This window comes from Musa acuminata, chromosome BXJ1-4 (genome assembly GCF_036884655.1).
Source record: "Musa acuminata AAA Group cultivar baxijiao chromosome BXJ1-4, Cavendish_Baxijiao_AAA, whole genome shotgun sequence".
NCBI classification, from domain to species: domain Eukaryota; kingdom Viridiplantae; phylum Streptophyta; class Magnoliopsida; order Zingiberales; family Musaceae; genus Musa; species Musa acuminata.
The window spans coordinates 10,121,424-10,133,362 of record NC_088330.1 but is presented as its reverse complement, the minus strand read 5'-3'; the positions used below and the strand labels follow the sequence as shown (position 1 = coordinate 10,133,362).

Here is an 11,939-nt window from a genome sequence, read left to right as displayed (position 1 = left end):
CTAAAAATCAGGATGTTAAGAAAATCTAACTACAAGAAATAAGTCAACAGGAAACATAGACAGACACCTTTTGAGGCTAGAAAGAAAGACACCTTTTGAGGTTATTGTTCATGAACATCTACTATGAACATCTACTTTGATTCTGAGTCCAAAAAAAAGTCAACAGGAAACATAGAAAGACACAAAATATAAGAGAATACACCTGCTAGAAAGAAGTTTGTTATTTTATTGTCATCTTGTACATGAAACATGTTTAGAACAATCTGGTCAAGGAAACCCTAAAAAAAGATGGCTCCTGCTTGCAGGCCCTCCCTAAGCTATTTAACTCAGGACTCGAAGCATATCACAGGTGTGACACCTTGATTACATGTGTTTACAAAAATGATCATGTCATTTATTTCACTATCCTCTAGCTCTAAAACCTCAAGCATCAGCAAACAAACATGCAAGGAGGCAGAATGCATAAACTAATGTCATCTCAGAAGGCACAATCTTACTGACATAGTTTTTTAAAAGGCTGATTCTAATCCTACACTCGATTGAACCCCTCATGAACTAAACCCATCACCCTTTGGGGAACAGGCATATCTGCCCAAACCTTGTCTACATCATGTCAGCACCAACAAAACCTACTTGGGACTCTGTTCGAACTGCATTCATAGCACAAATTTAACTCGGTCCCCACTAACCATCTTCTTCCATGTAAAATGTATGTGAACATCAAATAACATCGAGTGGAGTCCCAAGTATTTTTGTGCAACATTGACATACCTTCTTGTATCTTGTTGTGGCACCATGCATTTGCTTTAGTAGCTATCACCAGGGCGCCGAAGTGCACACACGAATACCAGAATAATTCACTTACAATTTGTAGCAGTCAGACAAGAGGGATAAAAAATGCTATTTACGTTGGTAAACAACACCATTTAATTTCCCACAAATGAAAATCATATAAAAGGCTACCACAGAGATGATTGCTAATGTACTATAAAGAAGCACAATAAAAGCATCAGTATATGGAACATATCCAGTAATTGATTCAAAGCATCAAAACTGCAAAATTCGATACTATTCCAATGCTAACTAAAAACTGAATTCAAATTATTTTCCTTCTACAGAAAAATTAAGACACTGAAGAAGCAAACTCAGTCATTAGTTCATCCTTCTGATGAGCTCATTGATGTAATCCTCACGGTTTCCAGCATCTCCTCCCTCAACATAGTGCCTTCTTTTCTTTTTCAGGCCACCCAGTGGTGCCTTCAACTTGAAAGGCCAGAGGAAATTGTTTGCCTCCTTAAAGTGTGTACCAACAGTCATGATTTCATGCACAAGATCTTCCATGCAGATAATACCATGTTTCCCCAAACCCTACAACCCACCAGAATCATCATGTAAACTACAGAAAGGAAAGGATAACTAGAAGCATAATGAACGAGCACAAGAATTGCCTCTTGTAACAAACCTGCTCGATGATTGCATTGTCTGTCAAGGGAACTCTCTGTTTGTTCAACTTTCCATATCCCCTCTTATAAATCAACTCCCTAACGCTCTTGAGATTGGGATACCTGATGCATACATCCACAGTCAGAATAGCATGATACATGATTCCTCAACAACATAGACAATAATAGATTTACAGAAAAACAACAATTCAGTACCCATATGTGACATAAGGCTCCACCCTCTGCAACATGTTCATGGTGGCCTTGTTCACTTTCAGAAATACACCATTGAATATCTACAGCATAATGCACATTAGAAAAGGCACTACAAGTGAAGCAAACTGCAACACGACACTGACAGTGTATACCTGTCTGAGTCGAAGGAGCTGCAAGATTTTTCGTGTTTTAGGGTGCATCGCATTGATACTGCATAAAATGTCAGTCAATGGTGACAAAGATAGCACGGGAAATCGAATCAGCAACTGAAGACGAAAGGATTTTTTTTTAACAATATAGGAGGATGAGAAGATGCTCTACCCTCGTATGCGGATGATGAAGAGCAGCTTGGCCTCGGGGCTAACGTAAAATCCTCCCTTCATCCTCGCCTCCCTCTTCAATCGGATCAGCTCCTTCTCCTACCAATTTAAACCCCAGCTCAAGTTTTCATGGATTCTTTAGGAGGTAAGACGTACCAAAACGCTCAAACCAAGACTAATTGTCCCAAATTCCCACCTGCGACTGGTACTCCTTGGCATACTGTTGCGCCCTGGTGAAGATTAGCTTCCGGTTCTCGCGGTCCTTCTTCTTCTTCGCATCTACCGCCTGCTTCTTCGCCACCGCCCACTGTTCCTCCCTCTTCCGCTTCTTCAACACCGACTCGGGGACCACCGCCTTCGCTTCCTCCGTCGCCATCCCGGAAACCCTAGATCAAATCGAAGAGCCTCGATCGTAAACAAATCCGCAAAGCACAGATCCAAATTACCCGAGAAAACGACGAGGGGAGGCTGTGAAAGAAGGGATCGAACCCCCGAAGCTCAGGACTGTGTGAATCTGAGGAAGGAATGGAGGCGGGCGGGAGGGCGTCGGCCGCCGGCTTTTATACGTCTGTGCGTAGGTCATGGCGTTAGGGTTATGAGGCGAAGGGGGAAAGAGCAGCGGAAGCTTCATCCGACGGTGGATATTTCACGGAACGAATCAAAACGCACTAAATCTCAACTGCCCGACAATGATCCAACGGTCCACGATTAGATTTGCATCTCAAATCACCTAATAAAGATTAATTATTTGTTGCATAGATTTATCAAAAAATAAGATAACGTAACTAAATTAAGATTACTTAAAACTAAAAATTTATCAAAAATTAGGTTAAAACTTTCGATCATACTGAAAAGTCAAAGAAGAAAAATCAAGAACCAGACCATTAATTGATCGGATTTAATTATTGTTAAAAATAAATAAATCAATTGACCATAAAACTAATTTGATTTTAATAATACAATAAAAGACATGTTTGATATCTAAGATGATGTATATATCAATCATAAAATTAGGGTTGACATGAGAAATAAATTAAAACCGATCAGGTTTAATGTAATTAGCATGAATGTATGTATGTATATATAATGTTGGTTGATCTTCTTTTTTAAAATTATTTTTTAATATTTTTAATTAATTAAATATTTTATTATATATAATTTAAACTTATTAATTATATCTTTAAAATTAAACATGTAATCCGATCAGTATCTATCGGTTCGATACTATCCCTTGAATCTTTTTTTCTTACATAATGAAATAAAACTCATATTTTATACTGAACAACAAAAGCTTGAGCATTTCACTCATACATACAAAAACTATTGAGACTGAATGTAGAATAAATTTATCACAAGATACAAATTTCTTATACATCTCATATTAATTAGCAAGTAATGAAATGAAAGACAGCATAAGTATGTATTATTATCATCTGCATCCACATGGTGGTGCTCAAGAGGAGAGGACACTTTCACAACTCTCTCATAAAACAGAAAAGAGGCATAAAATGGCATATGACATGACTCAGAATTAGAAGACACTATACTTGGGGTGATATCAGATGCGATTTCGTCTCAAATCACTCCTTAAGCATTGTGTTGGTTATTACGATCCACTTTGCTTCATGCTAGTAGACTCCTTGATCGAAGTGGCTGTCATACGGTGTAATGTTGCTGGATGGTGTCGATATCAAGCCCTTTGAGTTTCACCACTGATTCGACATGTCCCTTCAGAGTGTGCAGTTCGCGGAGCCTGTGGATGATCAGGGCATGACAAACTCAGGACCTTGAAATATGTTTAAAAGAAAAAAGATTTTGAAATTTTGAATGATTCTAATAAGATATCAGAGCAATGATCATTGAAGAATATGGTGTGTGATTGCTATCAGAAGACATACCTTGCAATTTCAGCTCGCCTTTTGGCTTGCTCAGCGATTTCTGAAAGTTCTCTATAGCTGTTCTTGTCAGAGAAAAGGTTAGCGGTCTCAGGGGGTTGGAGTCCATGCAGAGTTCTCTGAGCCATAGCCCACTGAGCTTCCCTTTCTTCCCTACCATAATCTTTCTTGGTAGTGAAAGCAGTCTGAAATTTAAAAAGATAGAATTGCAGATTCGAGGAATTAGTAAAATCAGTTAATTAAACACCAAAAACAGGTTATCAAATTTAAGCTAAGTATAGATAGGATTACCTTATTCTCAAGAAGATTATCCCATGCCTTCCCACTAAGAATGTATCGGATGGCAAATTTGAAACAATCCAGAGGGAAGAAGAAAACAATGCTGTAAAGCCAGATAACACCAGCCCAGCCCCAGCCTATACCTTTTATTCGTGCAAAACCCCAGTTAGCATAGACAGCTATAACCGTTGCAACCTGCAAGAAACACATGATATCTTCATTAATAAAGAATGATAGGAGATAAGTGCAATCTTCCATGTAGAAACACATTCTTGTTCTGGTAACATACTGAGAAAAAACACAAGAGAAATATACACATATTATAGTGTTACAAATACACACAAGAAATATACAACCTTCTTCACCAAAGAAGATTATCGGAAGTTCATGATTTTGTGAGCAGAATGACTAAATAAGCCAGCGTCATCAAGGCAAAAATAAATTTTCAATTGGATGTGCGTGTAAGACAACTTCATCCTAGAAGAAAATGTCTATGTATCAACTGAGACCTAGACAAAATAGTTGAGACTTACTCATATTCTTATGACATCTTGTGCTAAACAGTTAAAACTAATCTCAAGCAGTTTAATGGTTTTCACTTATCATGTGCCCTTAATACGTGTATGAACATGAAACTTACATAGAGGAAGTCAAATTCTGGAGAAGAGATGTGAGGAAAGAAAAATACTTACAAGCTGTGCGATGACAAATGCAGTGACTAAGAGAAGTCCAGGGCGCTCAACAAAACACCAGCTGCGTGATCGCGTGACAAATATAAGAGCCTGACTAACGATGCTAACTTGCAGGTACAAAGCAGCCATCATTTCATCCTCACTGTGCCTCAATGATCTAACTTTAAATTTGTCCTGCAAAAAAATCACAAGAAACTATGTTAAGTTTCCATTTATTTCTGTGGAGTCAATTAAATATTGGCATGGCATGTTCACAAATTTACCAAATGACAAGGGTGAGAAACTACTCTCATGTAGAAAAGCGCACGACATGATCATTGAAACATATGATATAGACCAACAAATTTTAACAAGCAAGGTGATACGTTAATGCGAAGAGAAAATGGATAACCAATCTGATTGAATTCCTTGAAATTCTCCTTTTGCATAAAAAGAGGATAAGAAAACTCACCGAGAAGAAGTCAGTGTCTTTCATGGCCCAGAAGAAGATAACAGTCATCAATGCCAAATAACTCCCAAACACAACGCCTGTAGCAAATATTTCTTTCAACTTCCAACTGTCAGGCAATGGAGATGGCTTCACCCGGTCCTTTGAAATTGTCATAATTGTACCTTCAGTTACCAAAGATCAATAGGGAAACACCCAGATGTCAGAATGAACAGGATGGAGACTAGAAACAGAAACAACATGAAATCACCATTTGTTTGTTAACTGAACTTACCATCATTTAGAATAGCAATAATTAAAACCATGAAGGGTGAGAAGTCAAACTTCCATATCAGTGCAATCAGCATAAAACCAAGCTGAAAAAGATAAAGCAAATAATAAACTTTTTCCAGAGAAATGGTAATGATAGGCATAAAATTTTTACATGCAAGTAATGAAGGTTTGAGGTTTAAATTGAAACTTACAACAATACGGATGGTGATAGAGACAGCATATATCTGCAACAAAACATCATAAAGGATACTCAGTGACAACACTAGAGAAGTGAGAAAATTGGAAAAAGCATAGTTGTGATTTTATCTCATACAGTGTAGTTCTTCATCCTTTGGAATATAGCTCTGCTAGTAAGGACAGCACTAATGATGACACTAAGACCAGGTTCAGTAAGGACTATGTCGGAGGCACCTCTAGCAGCATCTGTTGCATCAGCAACTGCAATACCAATATCAGCCTTCTTCAAAGCAGGAGCATCATTAACTCCATCTCCTGTCATTCCACAAATGTGCTTCCTCTCTTGTAACTTCTTCACAATCTCATACTTGTGTTCTGCTCCAGGAGATAGTCATCCATAAGAAATCAAAGTATCGAATCTGAGATCACATCACTTATCGAATGAGTGTAAGTTCATAGGCCACCTGGGAATACTCCGGCAAATCCATCAGCCTTCTCTATCAGTTCATCAACAGGTAGTGCTGCCATTGATGCATCCTTATTTTGGCCAAGCAATGAAGAGGAAGGATACATGTTAGTTCCCATTCCAAGTCTCCTGCCTGTTTCCTTAGCAATGGCAAGCTGGTCACCTGAACTGGGCATCTTTGTTAGGAAATGATGACCAACCAACAAAATTGCAACCTAAGAACTAAATGCAGAGATGACTTACCCGTAATCATTTTTACATTGACACCAAGATTGAGGGCCCTGCGGATAGTTTCAGCACTATCATGCCTTGGGGGATCAAATAAAGGTAACAGACCGACGAATTGCCATGGCCCCCCTGAGCTCTCTCTGGACTTTTCTGGAACTTGCTGCAAAAAGAGAGGAAACTATTGTTCAGAGGAAAAGCCGAAAAGAACACTCATATAGTAGCAATTAAACCAACTGAGGACAGAGAGAGCAAACCTGTCTTGCTACAGCTAGTGATCGAAGTCCACGTTCAGCATATTTATCAATTACAGAATGAACCTTATTCCTGACATCTTCTTTGCAGTTGCAAAGGCTCAAAATCTGTCCTCGAAGCCGAATAAATTAAGAGGCACAGCAAACAGTAGAAAAATGATTAAAAGTATGCTTAAGAAAAAAGAAAAGAAATTCAAGGGACTAAATTTACCTGCTCCGGTGCACCTTTACTTGCACGATGCCAGTTGCCAGTGGCATCGATGTAGGTAAGAGCAGTTCTTTTGTCAACAGGGTTGAAGGGGAGGAAATGTAACTCCCTAATACCCGCTCTAGCCTGTCCAACAGAAACAAAATGTTGATCAGACCTTACAAGAAATGAAAGCATATTACCAACGGGGTCATCAACAACAGCTTATTAGGCATACCTCCTTTGGGTCTGCAAGCATCCCCACCATTGCGGCGTCGATGGCATCCTGGTTCTCCGTCCTTGATGCTCTTGCTGCCAATAGGATAACATGCTCCTTATCCACACCCTTTGCAAAAACCTCGATCAGGTTCTTGTCCACACTCAATTTGTTAAGGGTCAGAGTCCCTGTTTTATCACTGCACAGTACATCCATGCCGGCCATCTCCTCAATGGCAGTCATTCTCTTCGTGATAGCGCCTTGTTCCGACAGCCGGTGTGAGCCAATGGCCATTGTCACTGACAGGACAGTAGGCATGGCAATTGGGATGCCTCCAATCAAGAGCACCAACAGGTTGTCGATCCCATCCCTGTACCTTCTGTGTTGTATCGGATACATGACGATGATCTCGACGATCATACCAACTGCAATGGAGCAGATGCAGAAGTTGCCAATGGCCGTAAGGACCTTCTGGAAGTGCCCGACTTGGTTCGTGCTGTCCACAAGATGAGCTGCTTTCCCGAAGAAGGTGTGGACACCGGTGGCAATAACGACAGCCTCGATCTCACCCTGCTTGCAGGTGGAGCCAGAGAACACTTCGTCTCCGGGATTCTTGGTGACAGGAAGCGATTCTCCGGTCAAGGCAGACTGATCAATCTTCAGTGGATCTCCTTCGAGAAGACGGGCATCGGCAGGGACGATGTCACCTAGTTTGATGCTGATAATATCACCTGGCACGAGAATTGCTGCGTCCTGCTCGCTCCAGCGGCCATCTCTAAGCACCTGTAACCACCAACGACTAAACCATTGATGTCTCTACAGCATCAAGGATGAATTCAACGTAAGTCTCGAACAGAATGACAAGTACGTACCTTCGTCTTGGGAGCAAGGCCTGCCATCAGGGCGGCCGCGGCATTGCCCGCGTTGTTTTCTTCGATGAAGCTGATGGTGGAGTTGATGACGAGCAGCACGATGATACCGACGAAGTCTTGCCAGTCGGGCGGCTTGCCGCCGCCGTTGGCCAAAGCGATGGCCATGACAGCGGCCATCTCCATGACCCATGAGAGGGGGTTCCACATGAAGCCCAGAAACTTGAGAACCTTGCTCTCCTGCGGATCCCAAACCCATCCATTCCTCAGCCCAAGAAGATTTCATCAAAGCAAACAGGCAAAAGAACAAGCAATCGACTCCAAAAACTGAAATCTTTCGAGAAGAGTTCAAAGAATATGACTTTTTTCTCTTCGAGCTTGTTTGGGCCAAAGATTTGGAGCCGATTGGCTCCTTCTTGGGATGTCAGGCCTTCTCTGGTGCATTTCAGTTGCTCAAACACCTCTTCGATCGGAACCCGTTCCTGAAAGCAAAACCAAGATGTCAAATGAAAACATTAAATAAATAGTCCAAACCGCAACATGACAAAACATATAAAGCTTCAACTTTTCATGATATGTTGGTGACAGATTCCAGAAATGACATCGCGTGCAGGAACAGATTCCACGCCAAATAGTGGAAGCCATGCAACGAGCATAGAACTTGGTAGCCATATAGTGATTCGCACTGTTCCTCGCACGCGTAAAATAAAAGAGATTTGAAGGATTTCTTTGGGTTACTCTGCGCTTACGGCGGGACAATTAAGAGGTCGAGAAGGGGAAAGACTTTATCTTTCGGTACGGACGAGTACTTACGGAAGTCGTTGATATCACGAGACCGCAAGGAGTCTTTTTCTGTTCTATTCTTCCGCTGGAGAAGAACAGAAAGAGAAGATTTTTATTTGCGTTTCTTTCCTCTTCGACTCCTCCCTTAATTGGACTCGCCAATTGAATAGAAGGAAATGAAGATCAAAACCTAGGCGAATCCTAATTCCATCATCATCATCCCATAATACAGGAGAAAATAAATAAAAAACAAACAGAAAATTTAGATTGTAGAGAGTATCCATTCGTAGAAAAATCTTTCTTCTATGTGCAATTTGAGTTCTTAATGTAAGTCCATCTCAGGATCCTCACTTCAGCAGCCAAAAAGGGGAGAAAAGGGTGGATTTTTAGTAGAACAACGCCAAAATCATCAGGCAAATGACGAAGAAAGAAAGAAAATTAGAAGGGAAGATTCAGTAGGGGCGAGGAGTCATTTACAAGATCGACGTTCTCGTTCTTGATCTCTTCCAAGCTGATCGCTTTGTTGCCGGCCATCTCCGACGGAGATGAAACAACACTGACGACGAAGAAAGATGAATCCGGGCGGAAGAGAGGGAACCCTACAGTTCCGACCCGCGCCTCAGAGGAAGCGACTATCTCACCGGACTCTATATATTCGCTTGGAGGAGAGGAAGAGATTGGTCTTAATGGAGAAGGAGAAGAGCGGAGAGCTGCGAGAACAGAAGATCACCGGAAGCGGGCAATGGAGGAAGACGCGCCTCCTCGCTCCATATTTGTACCCCGCCACAATACCCCGTCGCCCATCTTGGCGGCCCCACCGGCCTCTTCACCTCCCCGACTGCTCAAACAAGTACGCATAGTCGATCCTACGCGCGCGCACGACGATCGCGTATATCTGCATCCGTCCCGCTTTGAGAGGCACGCTGGTATATGATCGGTCACCTGGAGATGCGTGCTACGATGCGGACACCCGCAAGCGTTCATGCTGGTCTTCAATGAGAAAGACCGCAGAGTGAAAGAAAGAGAGGTCGAGCGGGGCCCATCTTTTTTTACCGTGTGGTGGCATCCTGCAATTGGCCGGAATGTCGCCCCCATTTAAAACGAAATAAAAAATTGCCTAATTAATTAATGGCAATATTTGATTGCGTACAGATCCTCTCCAAGATGTGTTGGAACTGTGACCTTCCCAGTTTAAGTCTAGTCCGTCCATTATCACTATCAATTTTTATCCCTATTATTTTTTAGTATATTATTATATATATCCCTCTGAATATTAAAATGCTTCATATATATCTCTCATATTACATGAAACAAACCAAACTAAAATTAAGTATTACTGATCATAATTATCTAAAATATGCTAATCCAAATATGTTTTTCCTATGTATGTTAAAATAAATGCTTTTCTAATCCAAATACCAACTTATTAGAGTTCACACAGAGTAAAGAGATAGTCAACTCAAGTAGATTAATGCTAATCAAAATTCGAAGTAACTAATTTAGGTTTTTAGTAAAGATTGGAGGATTTAAAATTTTATTTATCATATTTTATAACTGTTATTACTTGATATGAGTGACAGATTTAAGAGAATTAATTAGCTCCACTTAGTTCAAATTTGATCTGCGTCAAAAACTTCTCGATGTACTTAAAACACCAAGTGTAGTGTCGAAAGAACGCTCCTAACGTAGTTTAATCGATATTGAGTTAAACTCCGAAAGTAAATTTAAACTATTCGACCTCGAAAGTATATCACATATTTAATTTTTATAGACAATCCTTATGTTATGATCATGATTTTACTACCATGACATATTTATCAGTCAATTAAGATTTTTATTTTTTTTTATGATGTGATTATCATATGTCGATCTTCAAATTGTGATGTACTAAATCTATTTATCAAAAATTAAAGATTTAAAACTTATCTGATATATGTCTATATTTAAAATATTAGCTTGATAATAATGTATCTGACTAACTCTTGGGAATGCCTCCCTCCCCATCTGATGAGAACTACCGTTCCCATCAACGCATTCAGAGTCCACGGTGGACGATCGGAGAGTCAACGGGAAGCACCTCCAGCACAGTCTGCATCAGAAGAACAAGAAGATGAGGGGTGGTTAGTCAATGCATGCGTTTCTGCATGTAGTGTGGTGTTGAAGAGTGCCAAATAATTGAGGTAGATCTCTCTATCTCCACCCTGTTGCCAAGTCAAATGTCTCAGTAGTTTGCCTCACAAAGTCTTAGATGACATGAAAGTAAACAACAAATCCAGAGAAAGGAGAACAGAGACACTTTTTTTCACCCACGATTTCAATCAGAATCATTACAATTCCTATTTTGACTGATTGGCAATTCCACATCATCTTCCCTTCGCTTCTTTACCATGATTTCAATATTTTTTTCTTTTATTTCTACCGGCAAATTATGATATTAGATTGGGTTGGCATAAAAATTATAATACATACGTACATACATACATACATATATATATATATATATATACACACATATATATATATATATATATATATATGTATATATGTGTATATATTCTTCAGTTAATAAAAAAAAAGCACATTTGTAAATAAAATATGTTCCAATATTATTTTTCTTAAATCCCGGCAGGACATGACATAAAGCATTCTTCCTTTATTTATAAATATATGTAATTTATTAGGAAAAGCACCAAGAAATAATTTGAGAATGTTGAGAAAATAAGATATCTCAGAAATATTGATGAAAAGGAAGATTGAGTACCAAAATGAGGAGGATATGATTTGTTCCTGTCAGCACCAATCAGGCAGCATCAAGTCAACTGTGCAATTAAATCTACAACCATTGCATGAAAAATATTGTGGTGAGGCATGCAGATAACAAAGCTAAGAAATCTGCAGAGCATCAAGAACATGGAATGGCCTTTACCAATCATGCAAAAAAGCTTTGGCCCTCTTTGGACCATCATCTTCTGAATTCAATAAGGAGTTTGTGTCACCAAAGAACAAGAAAGATGACTATAAAGATGAATGCTTCAGTTGTCTGTCTTCAGCTAACCTAAAGTAGCAGAGCATGCTGTCATACCAAGCATGGGATATTTTAGTTAGTTTATATCATGCTTTTACACATAACAGGGATTAAAGTTAAATCTACAGTTAAAAAATCAATATAATATATATGAAATTTTGCCAAAGAAAT

General features: G+C 39.6%; 2 protein-coding genes across 3 annotated transcripts; both read right to left on the bottom strand.

Annotated features, from left to right (window-relative positions):
• Positions 1 to 950: 950 nt before the first annotated feature.
• LOC135647601 (large ribosomal subunit protein uL30y-like) lies at positions 951 to 2,602 on the bottom strand. Of its 2 annotated transcripts, XM_065165712.1 has the most exons (7): positions 2,468 to 2,602; positions 2,175 to 2,364; positions 1,980 to 2,077; positions 1,811 to 1,868; positions 1,659 to 1,738; positions 1,463 to 1,565; positions 951 to 1,368 (listed from the first exon to the last, which is right to left on the bottom strand). In XM_065165712.1, the coding sequence occupies exons 2-7, from the start codon at positions 2,352 to 2,354 to the stop codon at positions 1,153 to 1,155; spliced, it is 735 nt and encodes a 244-aa protein (XP_065021784.1). In that variant the 5' UTR covers positions 2,355 to 2,364; positions 2,468 to 2,602; the 3' UTR covers positions 951 to 1,152. The 2 variants fall into 2 exon arrangements, with proteins under 2 accessions (XP_065021784.1, XP_065021783.1); XM_065165711.1 differs by having other exon boundaries at positions 2,175 to 2,499.
• A 699-nt stretch (positions 2,603 to 3,301) lies between these two features.
• LOC135647585 (plasma membrane ATPase-like) lies at positions 3,302 to 9,477 on the bottom strand. The gene is made up of 16 exons (XM_065165710.1): positions 9,221 to 9,477; positions 8,323 to 8,442; positions 7,964 to 8,200; positions 7,113 to 7,874; positions 6,899 to 7,021; positions 6,691 to 6,795; positions 6,452 to 6,596; positions 6,207 to 6,371; positions 5,879 to 6,117; positions 5,757 to 5,789; positions 5,567 to 5,648; positions 5,296 to 5,456; positions 4,845 to 5,018; positions 4,165 to 4,347; positions 3,877 to 4,058; positions 3,302 to 3,731 (listed from the first exon to the last, which is right to left on the bottom strand). The coding sequence occupies exons 1-16, from the start codon at positions 9,275 to 9,277 to the stop codon at positions 3,635 to 3,637; spliced, it is 2,865 nt and encodes a 954-aa protein (XP_065021782.1). The 5' UTR covers positions 9,278 to 9,477; the 3' UTR covers positions 3,302 to 3,634.
• Positions 9,478 to 11,939: the final 2,462 nt, after the last annotated feature.

Coding starts and splice junctions, on each gene's coding strand:
- LOC135647601 (XM_065165712.1), bottom strand. CDS start 2,354: ATGGCGACGGAGGAAGCGAAGGCGGTGGTCCCCGAGTCGGTGTTGAAG. Junction 1,869..1,979: donor TTCATCATCCGCATACGAGG/GTAGAGCATCTT, acceptor CATTTTATGCAG/TATCAATGCGATGCACCCTA. Junction 1,739..1,810: donor AGCTCCTTCGACTCAGACAG/GTATACACTGTC, acceptor ATTATGCTGTAG/ATATTCAATGGTGTATTTCT.
- LOC135647585 (XM_065165710.1), bottom strand. CDS start 9,277: ATGGCCGGCAACAAAGCGATCAGCTTGGAAGAGATCAAGAACGAGAAC. Junction 6,118..6,206: donor ATTTGCCGGAGTATTCCCAG/GTGGCCTATGAA, acceptor CTCCTGGAGCAG/AACACAAGTATGAGATTGTG. Junction 5,457..5,566: donor TATTGCTATTCTAAATGATG/GTAAGTTCAGTT, acceptor TGGTAACTGAAG/GTACAATTATGACAATTTCA.